This window comes from Apus apus, chromosome 5 (genome assembly GCF_020740795.1).
Source record: "Apus apus isolate bApuApu2 chromosome 5, bApuApu2.pri.cur, whole genome shotgun sequence".
Taxonomy (NCBI): Eukaryota; Metazoa; Chordata; class Aves; order Apodiformes; family Apodidae; genus Apus; species Apus apus.
The window spans coordinates 41551101-41576425 of record NC_067286.1 but is presented as its reverse complement, the minus strand read 5'-3'; the positions used below and the strand labels follow the sequence as shown (position 1 = coordinate 41576425).

The 25325-nt window shown below is 49.4% G+C and overlaps 1 protein-coding gene across 1 annotated transcript; it reads right to left on the bottom strand.

Moving 5' to 3' along the window:
* Positions 1 to 851: 851 nt before the first annotated feature.
* Positions 852 to 25325, bottom strand: VSX2 (visual system homeobox 2). The gene is made up of 5 exons (XM_051622299.1): positions 24887 to 25325; positions 23515 to 23599; positions 20505 to 20628; positions 2301 to 2481; positions 852 to 1237 (listed from the first exon to the last, which is right to left on the bottom strand). The coding sequence occupies exons 1-5, from the start codon at positions 25323 to 25325 to the stop codon at positions 906 to 908; spliced, it is 1161 nt and encodes a 386-aa protein (XP_051478259.1). The 3' UTR covers positions 852 to 905.

The following is a 25325-nucleotide window of genomic DNA, read 5'->3' as shown; positions in this document are numbered from 1 at the left end:
AAAAATTTAATTCAATAAATACATTGGGCAGATGTTGTTTTCTCACCTGGAATAATGTATTCAGTAAATAAATACACTGTTTGGCCCTTCTGCAGGGGTACAGGAGGCTCCATGAGCTTTGGTGTTTGGGGCAGTCAGACCCGGCTGTGCTGGCCAGCCCTGCAGGGGCCAGCAGTGTGGGCTGGGTTCACCTCAAGGTGCCAGGTAGGACCAGGCTACTGTGTCCACGGGCTAAACCTGCCTCTCCTTGCCAAATGGAGGCAAAACTCAACTACCTTAAAGCTGGAGCACCTTTCCAGCAGACCCCAGCGCTGGGCAGGGAGAGATGGGTGGAAGGTGAAAACCACCCTGGATTGAGAGTCAGCATTTCATGCAAATACTGCCATGGGCTTGTCCCACTGGGGGAAGGCAGAAGGTCTGCCTGGGGCATGGCAGGACAGGGTGCCAGGGAAAGAGGCCCGGGCAGCACTGAGAGAGACGTGCACCAAGGAGGGCCATGGCAGCAGGGGAAAGGCTTGGTTGAAGATGGTGAATGGGGAATGGAGCTGGAGCAGGAGGAGAGAGCCACCAGAAATGGTCACAAGGCCAGAGGGACCCAGAGACTCAGTGTCCTCTCAGGTGGTGACGGTGACGGGACACCTCCCAGTCCCCTGAAAAGAAAGGGGGGGGGGGGGGAGATCAGGTGTGGGGGAAGGGAGGAATGAGAAAGGCCCAGTGGGGCAGAGGAGCGAGGGGCAGGGGAGCTGGTGGGGTGCACCCCTGCCAGGCGAGCAACCCCAAATACAGAAACCAGTGCCCTGCTCCCCAGACAAGGGTGGCCATGGGGGACCTGGCGGTCCAAGGAGTCTGCAGCCCCCAGAGGACACAGTGTCTGTCAGGAATGGCTTCTGCCAACTCTTCCCCCCCTAGATCAGCTTCTCCTCCTTCTGTGACGAGTTTGACTTCTCCATCTGTCGCTCCTCCTCCACTGCCACCACCTCCTCCCCCATCTCCGTCTTCCTGCCTGGAGCAGGGGCGTCCCCAGCGATGGTCCCCAGGACTTTGGTGCTGTGCTCCTGAGCTTTGGCCCTGAGGGCAGCAATGCTGTTTTCTCTCAGTTCCTCCTGGGAAATGGTGGTTTTGGGATCCGGGCCCCTCTCTTCCTTGTCACCCTTGTCAAGCTTGGGCAGGGCCTGGCGCTCCACCTCCGTCTTCCTCCCCGCCTCAGCCGCTGCCTCCAGAGACTTTTTGTGCATCCCTAAAAAGAATTGTTGGTATTCGGGTTTAGAAAAGCGCCTGGGCATGGGAAAGCCATCTTGAACTGAAAACAGCAAAGATAAAGAGAGGCCAGAATTAAGGAAAAGCAGAAACCCTCACTTCACACAGCAGTCACGGCGAGGTGCTTGCTCTGGCCCCCATGCAAGGGTAGCCCAGGCAAGGCAGCTGCCCACTGGGGCAGCCTAGCCCCAGCATTCATGCCCTTGGGGCTGCCCCAGAATGGCTATAATTACTCTCCCTTCTATTTCTTCCTGTCAACATGAAGCTAACTTGTCCCTGTATGGGGACGAGGGTCTCAAGCAGCAGAACAGTTGCCTGAACTTCACCAAGGCTGGTGAGGGAGATCCTCCATTAGCTATTTCTCCATCAATCCACTCCTCACAAAACCCAGCCCTCTGCCTCTCTCAGTATCACATAAATAGAAGGACAGGACAGTCTGTCACCAAGATGCCAGATACTAGTTTTGCGGCAGAACCAGCCTGAAAGGTCAGAAAGCAGGAAGCAAAGAGCAGGAGCATGGTAGGGTAGCTGCCACCTCTGTCTGCACAGAAAACAAGCAAAACTAGGCAGAAATGCAGCTCCCACGGGTGCCAAGAACAGGAGGAGTCTGCAGGGTGTTCCCCCGGGGCCTTGGGCAAGGAGAGTGCATTTAGGGGTCCCAGCACCCCGTACAGCACTACAGAACTGCAGGAGTCAGATCAGGATGATCTCCTGCCTTGGGCAAGGGTTGGAGGACCTGCTCCAGGGCTGGGCACAAGGGATGCTCATACCACAGGAGTTAAAGGTAACACCATCCTGTGCATGGGAAAAGTCCTGCTCTGGCCAGATCCTGCAGGTCAGGATCCAAGGACCAGAAGGGATTTTGGATGAGCAGTCAGACCCTATTGATGAGGGCCCTTGGGGAAGAGTGGGATTGCAGGGTGGGGGGACCTTGCCGTGCCACCCTCCCCCATGTTTTCAACATAGCTCCAGCTTCTTCCTCGCATCCCCTCGCTTCATCTTGACCCACTCACCAACCCTCACAAAGGTGGCTGTTCTCTTACCCAGGAGCCAAGGGGCACAGGACTCCATGATGCCATCCTTGGCAGACTTGAGGATGGACTCGGGCAGCGGGATGGAGTGTCGCACCATGGCACCGTAGAGCCCATACTCAGCCATCACGCTGCTCCTGCCCCAGCACTTCTCCCTCTTCCGCCATTTGGCCCGGCGGTTCTGGAACCAAACCTGAGGTGGGCGACAAGGGGGTACATGCTTTTTTTGGAGGGAGATGGTGTGTCAGTCCCCTTCCTCAAGGGGAAAACGGTGTGCTTGTGCAGCAGAATGAAGGAAGATGCATGGATGCTCATCCCAAAAGCACTGCAATCTCTTCCCCCTTGCAGCAGTTGCAGGGTATCTCTCTCTCCCTCCCTTGCAGGAGCAGTGAGGGCCAAGCATGAGGGCAGGTCCCATCCCTCTCTGCAGGATGTAATTAATTTGCCATCACGGTGCCTTTTTCTAGCAGCTTTTGGCTCTTGTGCCTGGGATTTTCTTTCATTATTTACTGGGTGTCTGAGCTGCGGCGCAGGGCTGCGGGCAGCAGTGCGGGCAGGGAGAGCTGGAATGGGGGTGGATGCTCGGGAGAGGCGGGAGAAGGGGGAAGCTGATCTGTGCGCTTTGCCCTGAATTCCCAGTTTGAAAAGCCCCTCATCTTCTCAGAAAATTGGCAGAATAATCTGTGAGCTGTGACCTGGGGGGCAGCAAGCAGAGCAGTGGGGGGGGATGGCGGGGAGGGGGGAGATGCTCACAAAAATCTATTAGCGCTCTCTCTCCGATTTCCATTCCTCTTGTCTCCCTCGCCCTCCTCCTTCCCCAACTCCCCTCCCTTCCTGCCGAGCAGAGGCATCAGCTTTAGATGAAAAATTGCTCGAGGTCTATTCAGAAGGAGGCAAAGGAAGAGTCAGCCCCAGGGGCAGCCCAGGCCTGATTGAAAAATAAGTTAATTTCAGTTTGAATCGATGGGCCTCAGGCACTGAAATATCACGGGAAATTAAAGCAGCTGGTCCCTAGGGAACCACGCCATTGACCTGCGCTAATTAATGCCATGAAGTTACCAGGTCCCTCTCTGAGAGGCAGCCCCTCCCTCCCTGCGGACACCCCAAACACCTCCTCATTTAACTAATTAGACTCACAGAAAATTGGGTGTTAATTTGTTTAGGATTTTTTTTATTTCTTTTCTATTTTTCCACCCTCCCTTTCCCGGAAAGTACACGGCAGAATGGAAATGAATGGCGGGGTCTCGCTGGCAGATGGATGCTCGGGGTCACTCTGCAATCTTCTCCGACTTGATTGCTTGATTAGGTCGTTAGCACATTAAAAAAAAAAATTGCTTGCCGTCTGGCGCTGGCCTGATGAGTGGGATGAGGCGGGAATCGCCTGGGTAATTTATCTTTTTATACTGCAAAGAATTTGATTTCAATCTGCAGATATATGGAGGTGCCTTTGACACCTGTTTAACATTACAGAGCTGACAGCTTAACCCTCTCTTGTCCCCACCACCCATAGCCATGGGGGAGCTCGGGCTGCAGTGGGGAGCACTGGGGGGCTGGGGCAAACCCCCAGCTCTGCCCTGGGGACCATGGGACTGATGCCACAGAGTGAAGTCCTCCTCTCAGCTGGCAAGGCAAGCTTGCCTCTTCTACCTGTGCAGAGGGGAACTGCCCAGCACCAAAGCCTTACGGGGACAGAGCTGCAGGGTAGGCAGGTGGCTTGCTAGCACTGGTGACAGCCAGTCTTGGCCTTTCGCTGGGAGCCCAGCCAGCCACTCCCCACAGGGAGCTCTGCAGGGTGGCTAGGGCAGTGGTCCCAGTGGCTGTGATCCCATCTTCTCCCAGCAGAATACACTCTGTGCATGTTCAGAGGGGATTTTACAGACAGGCTGCTTTGCCACCTGTGTTACCTCCTCTGCATGATAAACAGTCTGATTTACACTTTCAAACTGATAATATGAAACCCCTGGAACATGGATGGCTGCAAATCCACCTGAGCAAGGATTCTCAGGAGTGCTTAGCTTCCTCTCTCCACTCACTTTTCCGTGTCTGTGTGACACACAGGTTTGGTCATGCAGTCAGCAGGATGCTGGCAGGGTCCCTCACTCCAGGCCATGCACTCCTCCTACTCCCAGAGCCCAGAGGACAGAGCTGGAAAGGACCAGCTTGCTCCATCTCCAACCTCAGGAAAAACACTTGTGGCCATCACACCCACCAGACGGGGGCAGAGGGGCAGCCACCCCAGACACCTCCATGCTTCAAAGGCGCAGCTCAACCCACCAGGGCCCAGAGGGGGATCCTGCCTGTTCCGTCTGGATAAACCAGTACAGTTTACATCCCTTGCCACAGATCTCCCCGCTTTGACTTCAGGGAGAAATTCCTGCACAACCCAAGGCACAGCAACTGCAAATCTGCCTTGGTTTGGGGTTGCACTGACATCTTTCCTTGTATCCAGAGCGACTTGCAGGGCTTGGGTTTGTATAGCTGCATTTGTCACCAGTTGCCATACCTGGGATCTCAGCCAAGAATAGGCTTTTCCATCAAGTACCAAGCAGGCAACCTTTTTAAGTCTCCTGAATCCTTTTTTAGCTAGGTGCCTCCTCACTGATGCTTTCACCAGCTCTCTCTCCCACTTCAATGGCCCAAATATCTTCTCCCCTACCTTATGCTCCTCTGCCCTTCTCCTTGGCCAGGTCTCACCTGCCCCAGCACTGCCTGCTGCCACTAAACCAGCTGACACTAAACTGGCTGCCATGGAGTATCCCCTTTCCAATGGCAGGGCCACTCAAATACTGGAGACAGCAGAAGCTTTGCCAATTTTGACAGTCCAATTTTGACTAGAGCCAGTGGAAAATTTTCAACGAAAAAATGCTGATTCAATCGCACAGGAAAAACTGTGTCCAGCCAGTGGAAGTATAATCAAAATTATCTATGGCTTTCTTCTGAATGTTGTATTTGAATCTCAGCCACCTAAGACATGCAAAATCTATGTCTAAAAGCAAATGGGAAAACCAAAATGACAGCAACACCTTAGTAAGATCATTATGAGATTTCCCAAACCAAATTTTTCAGTTGATGGGAATTTCCTCTTGGTTTTGACTTGGAAAAATGAAAGTTTTAAATCACAGAATTTCTAGAGGAAAGAGCTCCAGCACAGCACCAGCAGCCCCCAAAACATATTGGATCAGCAGAATTATTCCCTGTGGCTCATTTTCAGGATTTTGCCCTCATTCATGTGGCTTCATCATTGGGATTTCTTCTCGGAGAAGATCTAACTGCTTTCTTCAGCTTTCTTGCTGTGTTATGAACATTTTCTTGTGCCTTAATTCTAAACTGAATTACATACTGGTGTTAGTCATTCTGAGGTATTTTCAACTGTGTTGCTTTATCAGCCACGCCTTCTGAATATTTATTATTGGCACCTCACTTTTCTTCTCTTGACTGAGATGGTTTTCACCCTTATATTTCCATTCCTTTGTGGATTTGGTATTCTGTGGCTTCTTTGGCTGCAGTTGTTTTTGCATGGAGATATTTACAACTTCCTCTGGCTTTGTAAAATTCATCCTATTTCAAGCAATCTTTAGGTTTGTCTGTGTTCGGTCTGGCCCTTTCTCTTCACATGGGTCAACTCAGCTTAGTGAAATGCTTTATTGACCTGGCTGTGTACCACACACCTTCCTCCTCACTTGCTTTCATCTGGTTCTTCATTGCACAGCCCAGGGTATGGTGAAGGCTGTGTCTGCACTTCCACACTTTACAACCAGTGGAGAAAACCCCTGATTAATTTTAGACACATCAGATGATTGTGCAAAGCTGTGAGAATCTGATGCACAGAGGAGTTTTTGGAGTAATATGCTACATCTTAAGATGATTTACAGCTTTTTATTATCATGTGAGCACACTCTGTGAAAGATGAGGAGCTTGTTCCAGGAAATCTACCCTTAAAAACTGAACAACAGAGTAAAAAGGACAGGTATGTCTTGCTCCTCACAGGACACATTAGCATGGGAGTTCAGCCCATGCATGCACACTTGATGTTTAACAACCCAAAGCCCTCTCCTCGGCTGCTCCTGAGCCCTGTGAGTGCTGCCTTTGGTATACCAAGGGCTGGATCCGGGGTGGTGACCAGCCTGGCTGAGCTGGGGTAGCAGCCCAGCACATCTCTGACAAGGCTGACAGACACCCACCCTCCATGCACCAGCAGCAGGATAAGATGATGCTCACTGCACCGCGCACGCTGCAAACTGGGTATGTCTGAGCACCCTGCAGAAACCACAGGCACTTCCATACGCATCAGCTTTGGACCTCTGGGCAAAGAGAAGCTGCAAGACCAAAACTCGTGACCTTGCAGAACCTACTCTGAATAGAAAACAAGTAAAGAAAGGGTGGTATCATAACGCCTTGCTCAGAAAGAATCTGCCCCATCAATTGGCCAGAGCTGAGCATCACACACTCTCCAACTCCACTAGGCAGGTCACACTGACACTGCCTCTTCCAAGAGCAGCTGCAGCCTAGGATCCAAGGTAGCAGCAAATACCAGCACCTTCAGTGTCATATCCTGAGTGCTTGTTCCACATGCCTGTCCTTCTGAGCCCTCCTTACCAAAACCAACAGTTCTGAGAAGCTTTATAAAAGGTTTTTTTTCTAATCCTAATCATAACCCCATTCTCATCCTCAATGCCCACTGCCCAAAGCTGCAAAAGTGAAGGCACCCTGTGCTGCACCGCAGGGATGCAGTGTTTCATAGTCAAGACTGGCAAGGTTATTCTTACCAGTTTCCTCCTCTGAATCACAAATGATGACCAGTTCTTCTTTGGATTATTGATGATGTAGAAGAACAATTTGTAGTAGGAGGAATTTCTCATCTTGCAAAGGGATATGAGACTCAATGTGTCCTTGCTATCTGCATTCATCATATTAGTTAGTTTGTTTACCTAATCAGTTCCTGAAACATTGTCTGCTAAAGAGCGAAATCTCCTAGAGTTTAGCCATGAGACAGAAATCTGAATTAGCAAAGTGACATTTTAAGGTACCTGGAGTGTTACTGTGTATTGTTTCAACTTAAACATCTTCACTGTAACCATTGGCTCCTGCTTTCCAAGCCTGGGCACACAGACAGGAGAACTGGTAGTGGTCAGTTTTGTCTTTTGAATAAAATAATGGTATATTGCCTCCCCAAGCATTCCTCAGCCCTTAGAGGAAAATTACAGGCTCAATAATGGTGAATTTTTACTTCACCGAGTCTCACAAACTGTCTTTGACACAACACTTCAACGGGGGTCTTTTGGATAACAAGCTTTATGGAGCACACAACGGTGCTAGACTAAGCCATTCCGTGCTGAAATGTCCACTAGATGGCCACAAACAGATGCACGTCCACACAGGCACACACAGACGCAGATACACCAACACTCGCCCCGCTGCCACACGCCTTTGCCGGGTCACGGGGAGCAGCTGCACCGGCTGTTGGCACACCAGAAACTAAGGCAAGGGACAAAATACCAGGTTCCCTCATCAGCAACCCAGAGATCATCTCCCCCACCCACAGACTAAAAGGCATTTTACCCTGTCTTCTTTGCTCTCTGGCAAGTCCCCTGCCACAAACCTTCATCCCAGGCGAGCCAACCTATGACTCTGTAAGATCCCTGCAAAGAAGTAATTGCTGATACTGAGCTCTTCAAGTGAGGACACAGCAGAGAAACCCTGAGCTCCTCAGCCAGGCAGCCTGGGAGCTTCCTGGACTTCTCCTGTGACATTGTCTTGGGTTGTAATCCACTGTCACGGCCCCACCTGACAATATGGTGCTGATGGCTTTCTAACCCCAACGTGCTCAGGACCACTCCTCATGTTCATACTCCAGACCTCTTCCCTCTGGCATTACCTGCTCTGGGAAACACTAAGAAACCTATGCCAACAGCCTATAGGTGGTGATAACCCTTTCCCCATCACACTGCTCTGGACTGATCCTGTCACCTCAGTGTACACACAGTGCAGCAGTGTGTACTCCTGGAGAAGCTCTGTATTTCAGTGTAAGTTCTTCACACCTTTTCCTGCACACTGGTTCCTCCTCTCCTTGACTAGAAAAGCCTGGTTGGGCTCACCCTTCTTCTCACAGCAGAGTGCTGCTCCTGAAGTCACATCCAGTGGCATACCTGGCACTTTGCCCTTGGAGCCCTTTGGCAGGTCCAGCTGCAGATCAGAGAGCACCTCCAGCTCACCTCCACACCTGGAGCCCTGCTACCATCTCAGCCCTCATCTCCTTCTGACAACTACACACCTCCCTTTCTACCTTTTTCCTTTCGAACCCAAGCCTCCACGACAAGAGTAGTAAAAATTAAAATCTCTTCGGGAGAAAAAGCCATGTCCTCACCCTCATATCAGGCAGGGCTGGTGGCCCTGGCCAGGTCCGATCTGAGGATGTGAGTGCTGCGAAGAACAGCCGCATAACTTTTCTGCCACCATCTCCCCATCTGCACCCACAGGTCCTGGGGCTTTATTATGAATTGCCACAAGACTGTAAGGTCTGACTGGGTCCTGGGGCTTCTTCAAACCCCTTCCCTATAGTGATCACCCCTAGGAAAGTTTCCTGTCCCCAGGCTGCTGAGGGAGACTGCACCACTTGCGCAAGCCTGGAAATGGTTTATTGCTGTCTTTTCAAATGTAATGTCAAAATTATTGGCACTCTTTACAGTGACATCACTTTCTATGGCTGGTGTAAAGTGGGTATGAAGTTAAATGAGAGCAGTAAAGGTTGCACATGGGCTGCATAGCTGATCACAGGACTCATCATCCCTTCTTTCACTGAACACTGGGAAAGAGGTCTCTGAGCTCGCATTAGAAAGAGCAGTTCCTATACATGGCATGGCAAAAACCCTTCCAGGTAACAGCTGGAGTCATGTCTGACCCACTCAGCTACCAGGTCAAATGACACATACTGAGATGAGCTGTGAGATGGCACTCATACCTCTTGAGCAAGGACATGATGGGCCACCCCAGCCTGGGTCTCCTCCAAGTCAAATCTGCACAAGGCACACATTGAATACAGGCTCAATACAGCACCTAGAAAACTGTATGTGCCATGCCACCAGTCCTGCAGGACAGACCTGCCTCTGAATCCTGCTCCTTAAAGCACTACATGGGCCAAGTATAGCTACCAGTTGCAATTTATCTGACTTATGCAGCCAAAGCTGTAAAATCCCTCTTTACCTGGGAACACATCTTAAACTGTGTCCCCTTGGCAAATCTGGGGGTTTCACCTGGCCTTGCCACCTCATGTGATGACATGTTTTCTCACTTGTTGGCATGTAACCTTCAAAAAGTGGAGAACCAGTGCAGATCAGGTGCAGAGCTCCCATCTTCTCCAGAGAAAAACAAGCATGCACACAATGTGCATGGTAGGGATAGCAAGATCAGTGGTTCAGCACACATCCCATCTGTGCAGCACATCTGCACTGCAAATGCATCCCTCAGACACTGACTTCATTGTGGTCAGCTCATGATGCCAGCTGACCAGCAACTTAGCTGGAGCTATGGCTCTATATAGGCTGCCAGATGCTGGGACATGGCAGATTAACACCCAAATTCCTCTTTTCCTAAGAATCCGATAGAAAAACAGGAAAAACATCAGGGCTGTGTGTGTACGACCAACACAGGAAAGCTAGCAAGAGTGCACTCATCATCTTAGTCCACACAGATCCGAGGATACATTTCTAGGGTGATACTGCACAGAGCATCCATCCTTTGGGTGCTCACAATGCCTGGCTCCATTAACCAAACCGATATCCTGTCTGTGTAATTTCCTGTTGCCTCCTTTTTCCCTGCTAAGACTGCTCTGCATCTCCCCTGGAGCAGAGGAAAAGTTAGCATAGGTCTTCATAAATATCTGTATGCAATGCACTCTGTGAACATGTGGGGACACACCATATTATCACCATCATGTTACAGCAAAGCAAGTCAGGTCATCTGGGGAAGAAACAGCACATCCTCTTCCATGATGCCTTCCAATGGGCACCAAAATCAACGCTTGGGGTACCAGCCCTCCTGAAAGGCTGCAGAGCACTGTCTCTTGCCCTTTCCTTTATCAGTACACACAGAGCAAAGGCCAAAACTGCATTCTGGCCTTCTCCAGAAAAAAACATAAGATCCTGAGGCTGTGCATCAGCAGGAGATGGTGTCTGCAGCACTATTTGGTGTCCCTTGTTTCCCTAGACAATGCTCAGGCCCTTCCCTGTGTGCACAAGAACAGCTCACAGCATGGGCTCACAAATGGGCAGGAATTACCTGTGCATGGAAACATTAGCTGGAAGATACCTATTGAAACATGTTATGTATTGCAAAATGTTGCAACATGTTGTAATAAGTCCCTATACAGCACCTTGGACTGAGCACCAAAAGAAGAAAGTTGCAGTCCTTTACAACCTTCCCCTGGGAAGACACATACATCGTAAGGACAGTGTTTGCAATTCCTCGCTTCATGCAACTAGATATCTAATCGCCCAACCTCAGCAAATCTTTCACCAGGATCTCTTGAATCTGGGGAAGGAGGAGGACCACCAGAACCAAAGAGCAGGACAGAACAGTGATCTGTCCCCTGACCACCACCCAAGAAGTCAGGACTGGCATATGTTGGCTGCATTGGGGTGGCCCTTTAGAGCTCTACTCCAACCAAGTGTCTGCTCCTGGCTCTACTTGTTCCTCAGCTCAGTGTGCCCTTCACCTTCTGTGTGTAACTCAAGAGTCCAAGGAATTTTCACATGACACCTTTTAGCTGCAGAAGACACAAATTTCAGGCACTCAACACTGCTCTTCTACTGACACCTACAGCCAACATTGTCTGCTTGGGCTAGTGCACAGCACAGCTAATGGTGTGACCTGCAGAGCTGCCAACACAAAACCCACCCATGGATGCTGCTTGCACCAGGGCAGCACATCCAGGCTCACCAGGCCATTCTCAGATACATCTCATGCTTAGTTCACCCAGGCTAAGGTATCCCAGGCAGGGATCCTCCCTCAGTTGTCACTCAGCCAGAGAAGCCTTGATTTCAGTCATGGTCATCATCACACCAGGAAGGTCCTAAACTGAACATCTCTTGCTGCTTTCAGAGCAGTGCTGCTCAGAGTAGACAGAAGAGAGCCTAATGCTTTCTCACAACCTCTGATGAAGGTGGTCTCTGGAAGCCACTTTTGCTGTTGGATATTGTAGCAACAGTTTGTTCTTCAACTCAGTTTCTCTTTTCTGCTCCACAGAAGGACCTGTTAGCTTTGCATGTAGGGAGATCAGGGTCATCTGTATGTCAAATGAGGACTAGACTTCTCAACAGCTTGGTCCATGAGGCAGATGGTAGCATTTTTTTAATATTTCTGCACAGTCCTGTGTAAAATGTGGCTTGCGGAACACCCACAAAGACAGACAATGAAAAGGCAGAGGAGGTTCATGCTGCCAGAGAATAAGAACAACTTGTTGAGATGTATCAGGGTAAAAGATAAACAGCACAGAGAAAAATAGATCCATTAAGAAATAAAGGGGAGAGTAAATTAACCATGTCTCTAAAGTGTCTGTGTTATTGAACTTTAAAAAAATTTCTATTCAAAGTCAGGAAAGGATGGAAACTTTATGATATAGAGTCATTAAAGAAAAATCTGAACACACAACAATCAGCTGGTCCCTCTGCCAGGCATCCAAAGGCTGGAGGGGAATTAACTATTGAACTTGCTGGGCTGCCCAATTGGTTTTTAAATATCAGCTGTGGAAAACTATAGCAGTATAAGAGGAGAGAAAAGAAAGTTCGTAATTAAAAGAAGGAGTGAATGCAAGTGTTCCAAGCACACAGGCTTAGAATAGAGTTTCCAGAAGTGTTCAAGTGATGGAGGAACCACAGTGCCTCCTAGACTAACTCAGAGGAGTGTCAACCTTAATCTGCTGCTGTTAAGAGGGATAAATGCAGGGAAGACACTCTAGTTGTTACAGCCTGACATTAAGCCTGCACAGCCATTCCTCATTGTCCTGGCCATAAGGGGGAAAGCTTTTCCTTGCTGCCTGCCTGTCTTACCTCTCACAAGGAGCTTAAGTGCTGCAACACTAGAAGGTATCTGACCCTCAGTGATGGTTTTTCGAAACCATGAAGAAGGACAAGCTCCAAGGAAGCTGTCACTGCAAAGCCCCATTTCCCTCCCAATACTGTGGAGGAGCACACCCAACCCCCACTGTCCCTTATGGTCTGACAGCCATAAACATCTTGCAAGGAACAGAGCAGATGACAAAGACAAGCAAGTTTGGTTTTATTTGATTTTCTGTCCCATTTAGAAAATTTGTCTGTGGCTGAAGCAACTCAGAGACTGAACATAGAGGGATAAAGTGGTACTTGGGTATATGAAATATTAATTCCCCTATACCTCCATCTCTGCACTAAAAAACACCTTCCAAACTGCACCTACAGCCCCAGGTGTAGCAGAGTAAATCCCACAAGCTGGGCAGGTAATTTGTATGGTCTAGTGACAAGAAGATCAGTCCCCATTTCACAGTAGACCTGAAGGGATATTCACAGCCCTCCATCTTCCTTCCTGTCTCCTGCTTATTTTTTTTTCCACTGTGCATAGACATGCAGTGTAAGACTTTTCAGAGGGTAATCCCTTTGAGAACTCTTGCCTGGGCCCCTGCACTTGCCCATCACCCAGCCCCTCTGTTTGCAGCAATAGTAATTACCTTGTAAATGAATTTCTAGCACATGGACTGAAAACAGGCCATAAATAAAGGATAATGAAAACACTCTCTTACAGAAAGGGCCAAATTAAAGAACTCTTAATTGAAAAATGGAAATTAATATGAATTTAGATCAACTAAACAAGCATGTTATTGAAGAGCCAGCAAAGTGGATGAACTCCTCACATACCAATTAAAGACATGGAGGCCGAGAAGCACCATACACCATGAGAAACACTCATAAAAATATTCTCACCAAGCCAGTAAGTTTGATTAGTTTTATTACTCTCACTTGTACACTTCCTAAATTTCTGAAAGCACAGGGGAAGTTAATGACACTTAGCTGGTATGACACTGCTGTGGCTTGCCTCAGTGCTCAGGAATTATTGGAAAAGGTAGCCAGCACTAGCTGCTCAGCTCTGTTTCATGATTAACTTCTTGCAGGGCCTGCAGCATTCTTAAAACAAACAAACAAACCAAAACAAAGAAACAAACAAACAAAAAAACACCACCCACCAAAACAAGTGAATGTTTTGAAACTGGCTCAGACAGTTCTCCATCACCTCGGTAACCTGCTTCCAGCCACCCTCATTGCTCTAGCAATTTCCCTCCAGCTACATGATCTCTGTGACTGTGCCCTATGGAGATACAGGTGGGAACCTGCCGGCTCTGTGCCTCATGCTGACCTTTCTGTCTCCTAAGGATGGAGTCACACAAAGTTTTAGCCAGAATAGACAGGTCTCCATTTACTGAGACTAACAGTGACCAGCATAAGCTTAGAAAAAACAACACCACTACTACTTTCTGCAGCACTAAGAGATTCCTTAGCAGCCATTCCAGGCTCATATTCAGGAACTGTCAGTAACTGCATGGAGCAATCATCCCCACTCCACACACACCACGGGATTAGGGTGACAATTCAATGCTCTGCAGTAGACAGGAAAAGCTGGCAGGACAGGGAGAAGCCAGGGCTGCTAAAGCTACATTAAGGCAATTTTTCCTTCATACTTCCTGAGGGGTTCTCTGTGGATTTGCTCCTGAGCTCAGTGCAATATAGATTCCTCAAGCCTTTCCAAGTTACGTTCATCCCTAAATAAGAATGTTTTTTGCAAAACTGAAGCAAGTTAAGCTTCTTCTTGTGGAAAACACTGCTGGTACAAATGCTTCCCTCTGGATGACCCCCCAGTCCCAATTCCTCCATCCCCATTCAACTCCTAAAGGGCTACACAGTGACACTGAAGTCTGTTAGGCTGATAGGAGCTAAACCAATACATTTTCATTTATAGAGTTTTAGTTTATTTTTATTTGGTTTTAGGCAAAGTTGACCTCTTAGCTGCCTGACAAAGCTTTCTGGATACACAATCCCCACTCCTCACACATGCCACTAACATTTCCTTGGTGTTCCTCCTGCTCACGTGAGCAAATTTTTTTTTTTTTGTCCTAAAAATCTTAATCCGTGTAATTACCATACAATAATTTAAAATAAAGTACAGACAATTTTTAGCACTTATAGTCTCTTTTTTTAGTGGATTAGTTCCCTTAAGAGGTGAATCTAGTGTCCCCACAATGGCAGTCAGGATCTTATTTTTTGGAAATACTGAACTGATTCATCCATTTATTTTATCAGTAGGAGACATACTGTAATGATAAACATACACATATCATATCAAGCTTCTATTGAATTTTAACATTGTAGATACTGGTGTTTATAGTTCGGAACTGTCCCATATTAATAAATTCAATATGAGTAACTTATCTAAAATCTACACATTACACTTTAGAGTACCTGTTATGAGAATGACACTGATTTAAGTCATGTGTCAGAGTACTTGTCAGCTTGAGGACATTTTGAAGACTTCAAGTAGTCTATTAAGAATATACTTTCCTACAGGAATCTACTTAGCTTGCCTGGATTTTACAGAAAGCTCTGGGTTTATTCTAATAGCAGCACTCATACTCTTCTGAATATACTTTCAAATGCATTGATTAATGTAGTGTTTTTCAAGTATCTTGTAAAACAGCCACAGTGACATCTCATCTGACTTGTGAAAAATTTGTCTCACTAGGAAAGTTAAATTATTTTCCCATGTTGCTGGATGTGAAGATGTTCATGTTCCTTTTAGGAGCAGCCAGCTCAATACAGGAGGAAGATGCATGCAATGTGAAAGAAATTTGAAAAAAACACAACTCATGTTCATCTTCTCTTTAAATGCAGGATTTGAGTATTTTTTCCTGAATTCAGTGTTCTCTCAAACCAGTAACTTTCTTGGGCCCTCATGGCTGTTTGTAGTGTTCTGCTGAAAGTTTTACATGCAAGTGGTTCCTATATATCATTCTCTCAATTGCACTCTTTGAATTTCACTTTCATATTGAATTTCATAGATTATTTACCTTCTCTTTGACTACTACCTCCTGAGAAATATTTCCATGAATGAAAATAAGGGGTAAATATTACTCTTAGGTGTGGGTTCAGGGGGAACCCACATGAAATGTTGTGAAACCCACAGCATGAGATGTTCACTACCATCTTAGCAAACACTTTCAATAATGACCTATAAGAGGGAGAGAACAATGTGGACAGGAGGTGCAAGCTGCAATGAAAATGCAAAAATATAAAGCTCCCTTGAGCAGTTAGAAATGCATGCAAAGAAAAGAAAAAAAAAAACAACACCACATCACATAAGATGACATGAAATTATAAATTCATTCTGAAGAAGGGAATAAAGATTCATTGTCAGCTGACTCTTCCAAGGGGCATTAAGTGATGCTACAGGTGCAAAGCAGTATTTACTTCACTTGTGTAGTTCTGCTGCAGAACTCCTTGCCATGGGATGTTAAGGTATTTATATGTGTTCAATATCCCAAGAAGCTGTCACATTGCTCGATAAGTATCACTAGATAGCTGCCCTGCTCTCACACCCTTCTCTAACATCCACCTCTTGCCAGTGTTAGAGGTGGTAGGTTCTTATGCTTGTTAGCCAAAGCTAATCAAATGCCATACAAAACCAGAAGTGTGAAGGAAAAAAACTGGGGATTAAAAAAAAAAACAAACTGTTAAAAAAAATCTTGACGTGACTGAACTTGATAAAGAGAAATAAAGAGATAAGGAAGCAATTAGCAAATAGACCAGTGCTAATTTGAGGCTGTTTCTGTCAGGAATCAGAAGTGCAGCTGAACTGGTGAGAACACAACCAGTATGCAGCTGTAGGGATGTGGTCCCTTATCTCTAGGAAGACTGACAGGCAGAATGGGCTTCAGAGAAGATCAACCACATGATTAAGAGACCAGTGTGTGATTTATGAAGAGTAATTTAATAAAAGATCTTCACAGCTTGCTTAAGGTATGATGAAAACCAAAAGTGACAGCCAGGAGAAGAAATAACTTAGATTTATTTAAAGAGTGTGAACATCATAACAAGGGAGAAAGAGTAAGACTCATAAAGAAGGGCTAAAGCTGAAAAGAAACACGAGGTGAAATATCAAGAGGCATGACCAAGGCTGGGAATTATCTTGTCATGGCTTGTGACATGAAAAAGCATGGACAAGGAAACTTCAAATATGTGGAAAGGGACAATTGGGTGCTGATCTCTTGGAAAGACCAGTGGGAACTAACATGTCTCCCCCTGTCTGCAGTGGTCAGGACTCCTACGTGACACTGATGCTCACCCTGGAACGCTGCTCATGCTCTCACACAACAGATGCCAAAGAACTTCTGCTGTTCCTTGTGACTTCTCCTTTCATGATGAGTGAAACTGTCACTCACAAGCACTTTCTCCGGGAATACTTGTGCTATTAGCAACACCTGATGTTCACAACAGCTACACCATGGGGTGTTTCTGCTGTCCAAGTCTAACCGGGTATCTGAGGGAATGAGGCCACAGTAAGGAGCCCTCCTAGATTTAAAAACTCTGCAGTATAGGAAGAGTTGGCAGCTGTTGTGTACATGCTGGCAGATCAAGTCAGTGAGTGCTGAAGAGTTACCCACTACTGCACTTCCAAATCAGATAAAACTGAGTCTCAGAATTAGAAGGATGCTGCAGAGGTACTGAATGCCTTCTTTGCCTCTGTCTTTACTCCTGCAGGCTTTCCCCATGAGCCCCAGTTTCATATAGCCCCAGAAGAAGTCAAGATAAAGGAGGAGTTTGCCCAGGTGGATGAGGATTGGGTTAGGGATCAGTTGAGTAATCTGGACATCCATAAATCGATGGGTCCGGATGGAATGCACCCAAGGGTGCTGAGGGAGCTGGCGGAGGTCATTGCTAGTCCACTCTCCATCATCTTCGGTAAGTCGTGGGCAACAGGAGAAGTGCCTGAGGACTGGAGGATAGCAAATGTCACTCCAGTCTACAAGAAGGGCAAGAAGGAGGACCTGGGTAACTATAGACCGGTCAGCCTCACCTCCATCCCTGGAAAGGTGATGGAACAACTTGTCCTTGGCACTATCTCTAGACATATCAAGGAGATGGGGGTCATCAAGAGCAGTCAACATGGTTTTACCAAGGGGAAGTCATGTTTGACTAACCTCATAGCCTTCTATGAGGAAATTACTAGGTGTATAGATGATGGTAGAGCAGTGGATGTGGTCTATCTTGATTTCAGTAAAGCATTTGACACCGTCTCCCACAGCATCCTTGTAGATAAGTTGATCAAGTATGGGTTTGATGATCAGGAAGTGAGGTGGATCAAGAACTGGTTGAAAGGAAGAAGTCAGAGAGTTGTAGTCAATGGGGCAGAATCTAGTTGGAGGCCTGTGACTAGTGGAGTCCCTCAGGGGTCGGTACTGGGACCGATGTTGTTCAACATCTTCATCAACGACCTGGATGAGGGTACAGAATGTACCCTCAGCAAGTTTGCTGATGACACCAAGCTGGGAGGAGTGGCTGACACACCAGAAGGCTGTGCTGCCATTCAGAGAGACTTAGACAGGCTGGAGACTTGGGCGGGGAAAAACCTGATGAAGTTTAACAAGGGCAAGTGTAGAGTTTTGCATTTGGGGAAGAAAAATGTCATGCACCAGTACAGGTTGGGGGCTGACCTGCTTGAGAGCTGTGTAGGAGAGAGGGACCTGGGGGTCCTGGTAGACAGGAGGATGACCACGAGCCAGCAGTGTGCCCTTGTGGCTATGAAGGCCAGTGGCATCCTGGGGTGTATTAGAAAGGGTGTGGTTAGTAGGTGAAGAGAGGTTCTCCTCCCCCTCTATTCTGCATTGGTGAGGCCGCATCTGGAGTATTGTGTCCAGTTCTGGGCCCCTCAGTTCAAGAAGGACAGGGAACTACTGGAAAGAGTCCAGCGCAGAGCCACAAAGATGATTAAGGGAGTGGAACATCTCCCTTATGAGGAAAGGCTGAGAGAGCTGGGTCTCTTTAGTTTGGAGAAAAGGAGACTGAGGGGTGACCTCATCAATGTTTACAAATACATAAAGGGTGAGTGTCAAGAAGATGGAGTTAAGCTTTTTTCAGTGATGACCAGTGATAGGACAAGGAGTAATGGATACAAATTGGAGCATAGGAGGTTTAAGGTGAGTATCAGAAAAAATTTTTTTACTATGAGAGTGACAGAGCACTGGAACAGGCTGCCCAGGGAGGTTGTGGAGTCTCCTTCTCTGGATACATTCAAAACCCACCTGGATGCCTTCCTGTGTGATGTACTCTAGGTGACCCTGCTCTGGCAGGGGGGTTGGACTAGATGATCTTTCGAGGTCCCTTCCAACCCCTAGGATTCTATGATTCTATGATTCTATGATGCTGAAGCAGTACATGCAGTGCCCAGCTCTGCACTGTCTTCCTACAGGAGAAATGGTGCCTCTGCAGTTCAATATATACTGTATCATTAGATAAACCTCTTCCTTGAAAAGGCCCTTTATGGGAAATCAAAGGATCTTCTTTCCAGCCCAGCATCAGATGGTGGGTGCAGACCATACTAAACTCCCAACAGGTTTCTCCCCTCTTGACAGGGTCTCACATGGAGAAATTACTCTCCATCCAGCTTGCTCTCTCTAGAGACAAAGAATCAGGGTCTGTTGCTCAGAGCAAAATCCTAACGTGTCAGGTAGGTTATGAAATGATGGGCCATTTTTTCTTGAGACAGTTGGAAATTCTGTGAGTGCAAAATCTACTGGCTGTTAGGTCAGCAGGAGTAGTGCCAGCAAAGCAGGCTAAGAAGCACAACTTGCTTTTGTAAAATTGTCACTCTCGATTGAGCACAAGAATGAAGGCAGTGAGGGGGTCTCAGGACTGAGGGAAAAAGGGCTGTACTTTTGTTTGGGAGGATCTCCCCTGTCCAGGAGCAGGGTCATGCCTCAGCAGCTTCCACCATCAATATAATCATGCTCAGTGCCCTGTGAGCTACCTTCCAAACCCTTGAGGAGGCAGCCTCATGAGCCATCTCTTTAGCAAAGAAAGAGCACAGGCTGAAGGAACAGATCAGGTGTACCTGTGGACGGACTGAGCAGAAGGAGGAATCAGAGAAACCAGGACCCTCAGAACACCACGTACCACTCAAGCCAGTGTCTCTTGCAGACACTGCTATGCACCAGCCAGAGGCAGCCACTGCCAGTGTGCAGGGCCAGACCAGTTTAACCCACAGCCAGCCAAGAAACATCACCTGCACCAGCAAAAATTGTTTCAGGACTTGGCCATTACATCCCTGTGCCTTGAGAAGCAACTTTATGGGACCAAAGCACGTGGAGGAGGGAGGCAGCAGAAGCTGCTGTCGTCCACCCTTGTGAACTTCATGTTTAGTCTCTTCAAGCCTGTTGTGCCTCCTATACTGTACGCAACATCTGTAAGTCCTCTCCAGCTTTTTGGGCTGTAATGATCACTTGCAAAGGGCTGTCAGGCATGCTGAAGACTGGTGCTGGCACGGCCCTGCAGCTCAGGCTGCTCCTTACTGCAGGAGGATTCACCACACAGTGGCAATACTCCACACAGCCTGGTTCTACCTCTTCCCCATGCCAAGCCAGGACTGGCATGCAATTCAACATCAAGCACTAAAAATCATACAAAAAAACCAAAACAAAACACAGAAAAACAACAGGGAAGCTTCTCTTGAGGAGGCAAAAGCAGTGAATGTGCAGAAAGGGTGCAAACACCTCACTGGGACTCATTCCCACACTGTGATCCTAGCTGCCTTCAATATCCCTGTGCATCCTTCTATGCCCAAAGGAGAAGAGATAAGCTCTTCCCCTCTCATACTTCCCACCCAGAACAGGTCTCTGGGAGGCTCTCTTCTAGCCTAATCCACCAGGACCTAAAACACTGCAATCCTTCCTTGTATACCAGTTCCCCTTCAGTGATTTAGGACTCCCTCTGTTAGACACACCATGTACAGCACATCTTGACATACCAGCACCAAATACAAATTTGACAAGAACAGCTGATCCTACTCATGGAGAGCAGGGGAGCAGACAGCTTGGGGAGGTTTGTTCAAAGCAATGTCAACCTTCCTGTGCCACTATCTTTTCTTCAGGGAGGGATGAACATGGCTGAGAGGGGTAGAATAAGGGGGTTTAAGAGATATGATTACCTGTATCCTGTCTTCTGGCAACTCTGTTTTCATGGCCAACATCTCTCTAGCGTATACATCAGGATAGTGGGCCTCATTGAAGGCCTTTTCCAGCTCCTCCAGTTGGTAGGATGTGAAGATTGTCCTGAGGGGAGTAAAACTCTTTGATCAAAAAACATAAGAAGCAAAGATGATGAAGAGTCAGAGACATGGACACAAGCTACAGAAACCTGGGCAACCTGATAATGCATAGCTTTTCCACCCCATCTCCTGTGTTTCTGTGCACAAAAGGTCAAGTGCCAGGGTGAAAGGAGAAAAGGAAATTGCCAGAAGACAGGGCTTCAAACGATTACAAATCACCTTCCCTTTAGGGACTTCCCTCTGGAAACAATCCCTCCACAGCAGCAAGCACCCACAACCAACACTGATGGCAGCTGCTTTTACACCTCAGATCCTGCTGTCTTTTATGGGAATCCTGGGGATGTCCCTGTCCCTCACCCTTCCTCTGACAGGAGAGGAATTCAACCCTGGCCTGCCTTAAAACCACCCCCCCTCCTCCTCTTGCATCCAGAGGTTTCTTAACCCTTTGATAGTCACGCTGAGATAAAGCAACATTCCCTCAGCACCCCATCTGGAGTGATGCTGAGCACTTCCCCAGCTGCTGGTCCTTAGGCTCTCCAATCTCCAGGAGCAAATAATCCTCCCATGGAGCCCCGGTCCTCGGCTGAATTCTCCAAAGGTTTTATCGACTCTGCTCCCCACTGCTTTTTACCAGTCCTTCCCTACCAGAGCCAGTGCCAGCTCCCTTCCTTTACCCAGGTTGCTGATATCCCGTTAGTTGCTCCCTGCCAGTTTGTATTACCCCATTATCCTCTGGAAATCCTCCTGGACCGCCCTGGGCGGGCAGCAGCCCAACCCGCCTCGGAGCAGCCAGTTCTCAGCTCGGGACCACCAGATCGAAAAATCAGCAGCTGGAAAGCTGAGACGGATGAAAGCCTTTCTCCAGGGGGTGGATGAGAGATCTCGGGCCACTTCCACTCCCCCGAGAGTTAAAACTCACACCTTCCAACGCCCTTGGTACACAAACCGCAATTTTTTAATTAAAAAAAAACAACACTCCGATGGCAAAAAACCCACCAAAACAAAACAAAACAAAAAATCAAACCCACCAAAACAAAATATTGCAGCCTTTGTTCGAAGTAATCAGATAAATATATTATCAAACTAAGAAACATGTAGCTGGTAGAAGGGGGAATGAAAGAGGGGGGGAAAAGTATTTTTCTAAAATTCACCCGAATTTCAGAAAAGCCCTACAATTCCAGAAATCGTAAACAGGTCGTCTCAGAAATACCCTTCGCTATTCAGAATCAAAAGGATTCCACCAAATCGATAACATTACTAACAAAAGCAACATGCAAATGCAAGAGACCTGCCTGCAATCAGACCTTTCTTTAAATTCATTCCTAAACCCATTCTCTTTTCCAACAGTTTTCCTTCAGCTCCGACAAATCTGTTAACTCTAGGGACCGCAGAGGCACGTAAACTCGTATGTTTTCTCTCTCTGGTGCCACAGGAAAAATTATTCCAATTTTGATAACATTTAGATTTCAAGCACTGTGCTCCACCCTCCTCTGACCAGAGTGCCGAAGCCCAGCAAGGTTCACCGGCAGGAGGGTTTTGCCTAACATTCACCGAAGTTTTCCCCTTTTAGCTCTCGTCCCTGGGTAGCTCCTGTCTCTTTTGCAATACACAATCCACTCTCCCTTTTGGTGTTTTTATCCAGCAAGTATCTGCAGACTGTTGGCCTGTCATCTCCCAGCCCGTTCCTGGTACAACCAGAGTTCTTAACCATTTAGTACAGAGTATAGAACTAGGGCTAAATCTAGCAGGTTGCTTTCTGTTGAAAACTGAAAATAAAACGAATCTGAATTTCATTTCCGCTCTCTCCTGCCCCGACTGTGACCCGTACACAAGCCCTTGCCGTGTTTTCACCCAGCCCTGTCCGGTTCACAAAGAAAACGAACCCGTATTCACTCCAGCGCACGCAAACTGGGAGCACTTGCTTGGGGAGCGACCCGAGGTTTGGGATGAGTCCTCCAGACCAAGCCTCCTATTGCACGAATAGCAGCATTTCTCCTGGGACCTTCCAAGAGAAGGTCGGTCTCCTTCCACCCGCATCCCACTAAGCTTTCACTGGGGCATCTTTTAATCCACCCTTCTTGCATCGTGGCGGAATTGATTTAATTATTCCTAAATCATCCTTGGTGGATGGTGTCTGGCGTTCCTTTGTCCTGACTCTCCGGCCACAGCAATGCCAGAAGCCAGCATAGGATTTTTCGTTTCTGTTTCTAAGGGGAAGACAATCCAACTCCATTTTGACTGGGAGAAGTCAGACCAAGTCTATGACCCTGACCGCTCCCGAGGGGAAACCAAATCCCACCCCGCATCTCCTGAAGTGGATCTTTTCCTTAAGGAATGCTCCAGACTTCTGCAGCTCCTCTGCAAGCTGTGGTTGATTCCCAACTATTTAATCTATTGGCAAAACATTTATTTGTAAGTAATAAAATATTTAAATCGTTTACAGAAATCTTCCCTTGCCGATAGGCAATGCTAAGATTGCTATATGTGGCTCAAGGAACGGTTTCGATTATTTAAGTGCTTTGGTTTCGGACACCTTGCTGGTTTTTCCCCCTGAACACCAATGATCTGCATCTCGCCCAGAGGCCCACGGGCTTCTGGGGTTTGCGACTCCGGATACCCAGATCCGTAGCCAGAACAATTAAATAAAATTACCCTTACGGCCGAACCCACCGCTCCCTATAGTCACATCCCCAAATCCGATTTATTTTGGACGGGGAGAAAGAAAAAAGGGAAGGTGCTGGGAGAGAAGCCACAGGGGCACCGGGGTCTCCTGTGGCCGATGTCGGGGTGTTATTTCGTTCCAGGCAGGAGCCGGTCGGGCCGGCTTGCGGGTGCCTGGTGCCCTGGGGAGGGGCAGCAGGATCCGGCAGGGTGGCGGCCGCTGGCTTACCTGTGCCGCCTCTTCTTTCGTTTCTTGCTCTGGTTTAGGGAGGACTTGGACATTTTCCGATCGCTGGAGGAGACATCCTCGGAGTCTGCGGAGAGACAGGCAGCGGCCGTGGGCTGGGGCTCCCTTCCTGCCGGGGACCCCCAGCTAGGGCCGGGCCCGGCGGCTCCGTTCCCTCCACCGGCTCGGGCCGAAGGTTTCGTTGCGTTGCGCCGCGGACGGGGCCCGCAGCCGGTGGCTCCTCCAGCCCGGCGCGGCCCCAGCGCTGCTGCTCCCGGCCCCGGCTTCAGTCCCGGCCCCGGTCCGGGAGACTCGGGGCGACCCACCCCCGCGGGGGAAGGTTCCGGGCCGAAACGGGGCTCTCCCTGTCCCGACTCTTCCCCGGAGTCGTTTGCTGGGGCTGCTTTTGTCGCGCTGCTAAAATGCAGAGCCCGGCAAGCACAACAAAACCGCAGGAAAACAGGGGAGCTGCAGCTCCCTCCTCGCGGCCGGGCACCCGCGGCCCCCTGCCCCCGTCCCAGGATCCCGGACTTCCCCGCAGAAACAACGGAGACGGGAAGGGAAAAATTGAGGTTTATGGAACTACCAGACAAAAAAAAAAAAAAAAAAAAGAAAAGAAAAATTAAAAATCCCAGGAAGTGCTGGTGCCTGCCGCGACACCCCGCTCCCCAGGGGTGCCCGGGCCGCGGGGTGTTAAGAGCAGGGCGGCGGTGCCTTTGCCCCTGGGGCAGCCGGGGAACGAAACGGGGACCCGCGGCTCGGTGAGCGCCGTTGTGCCCCACCGAGGCCAGGGCTGGCCCCGCGCACCGGCCCCGCTCCTGTCCGCCGCGCCTCGACACCCGCCCGGCACCAGCGCCGCGCTGCCCGGCGGGCCGAGCTCCGGGCGCGGGGCGGCGGGCACGACCCGGGCCGAGCACCGCATCGGACGGCTCCGGCCGCTGCGGGGAGGAGGCAGGGGGTCGCCCCGCTGCAGGGTGCTGCTGCCTGCCGCTCGGGGGGAACCCGAGGCGGCCTGGGAGCTGGGCCGGCGGGCAGGGTTGCGGGCGACAGCTGCCGTCTAGGAAAGGGATGCTGAGCGGCCCCTAATTCCCCAGCAACGAGTTGGGACCGCCGGGGCCGCAGAGGGCCGTCTCCGCCGGGTCTTCGTGTATGTCGGGGACGGGCGACCCCAGCCGCGACATCACACCGCGGTCGCAGCCCCAGACGGGGGAGGGGGAAGGGTCCCGCCCGCCTGCCCTTCTCCTGCTTGGGACCGAAACGAAATTGCCTTCCCGCAACCGGGCAAGGGGCCTCCCGCTGGTGTGGCGAGTGCCGGGGGCGGGCGGCGGCGCTGGCGGGGCGCGGCGGGATCCCCGGGGGCCGGGGACGTGCCTACCTGAGCTGGCCGTCTGGCTGCTGTCCAGCTGCCCGGGAGCCCGGGCGAGGGGCTGCAGGTGGACGCTCTGGGGGTCGGAGAGCACCTCCAGGAAGGTGGGCTGGGTGTAGAAGCCAGGGATGCCGCCGGCGCCCAGCAGCCCCATGCCCACCCCGCCCACCCCGGCGGGGCTGAGCACGGAGCGGGCCGCCAGCAGGTGCCCGGCGGGCAGAGAGTCCAGGGCGGCCCGAGGGTGCGACGGTGGCTCCTTGTTCAAGCCCAGGATCTCCTGGATGCCGAAGCCGGTGCAGCGGGGAGGGGTGGGCCCGGAGTTGGGTTTGGTCCCAGCCGCGGGAAGCGGAGGGGGCGGCGGCGGGACGGCGGGGGCGGTGGCCGCGCCGTCGGGCTTGGGCTTACCGGGCAGGCTGGGGGCCAGCGCCGCGCCCGCTTTGCCCGTCAT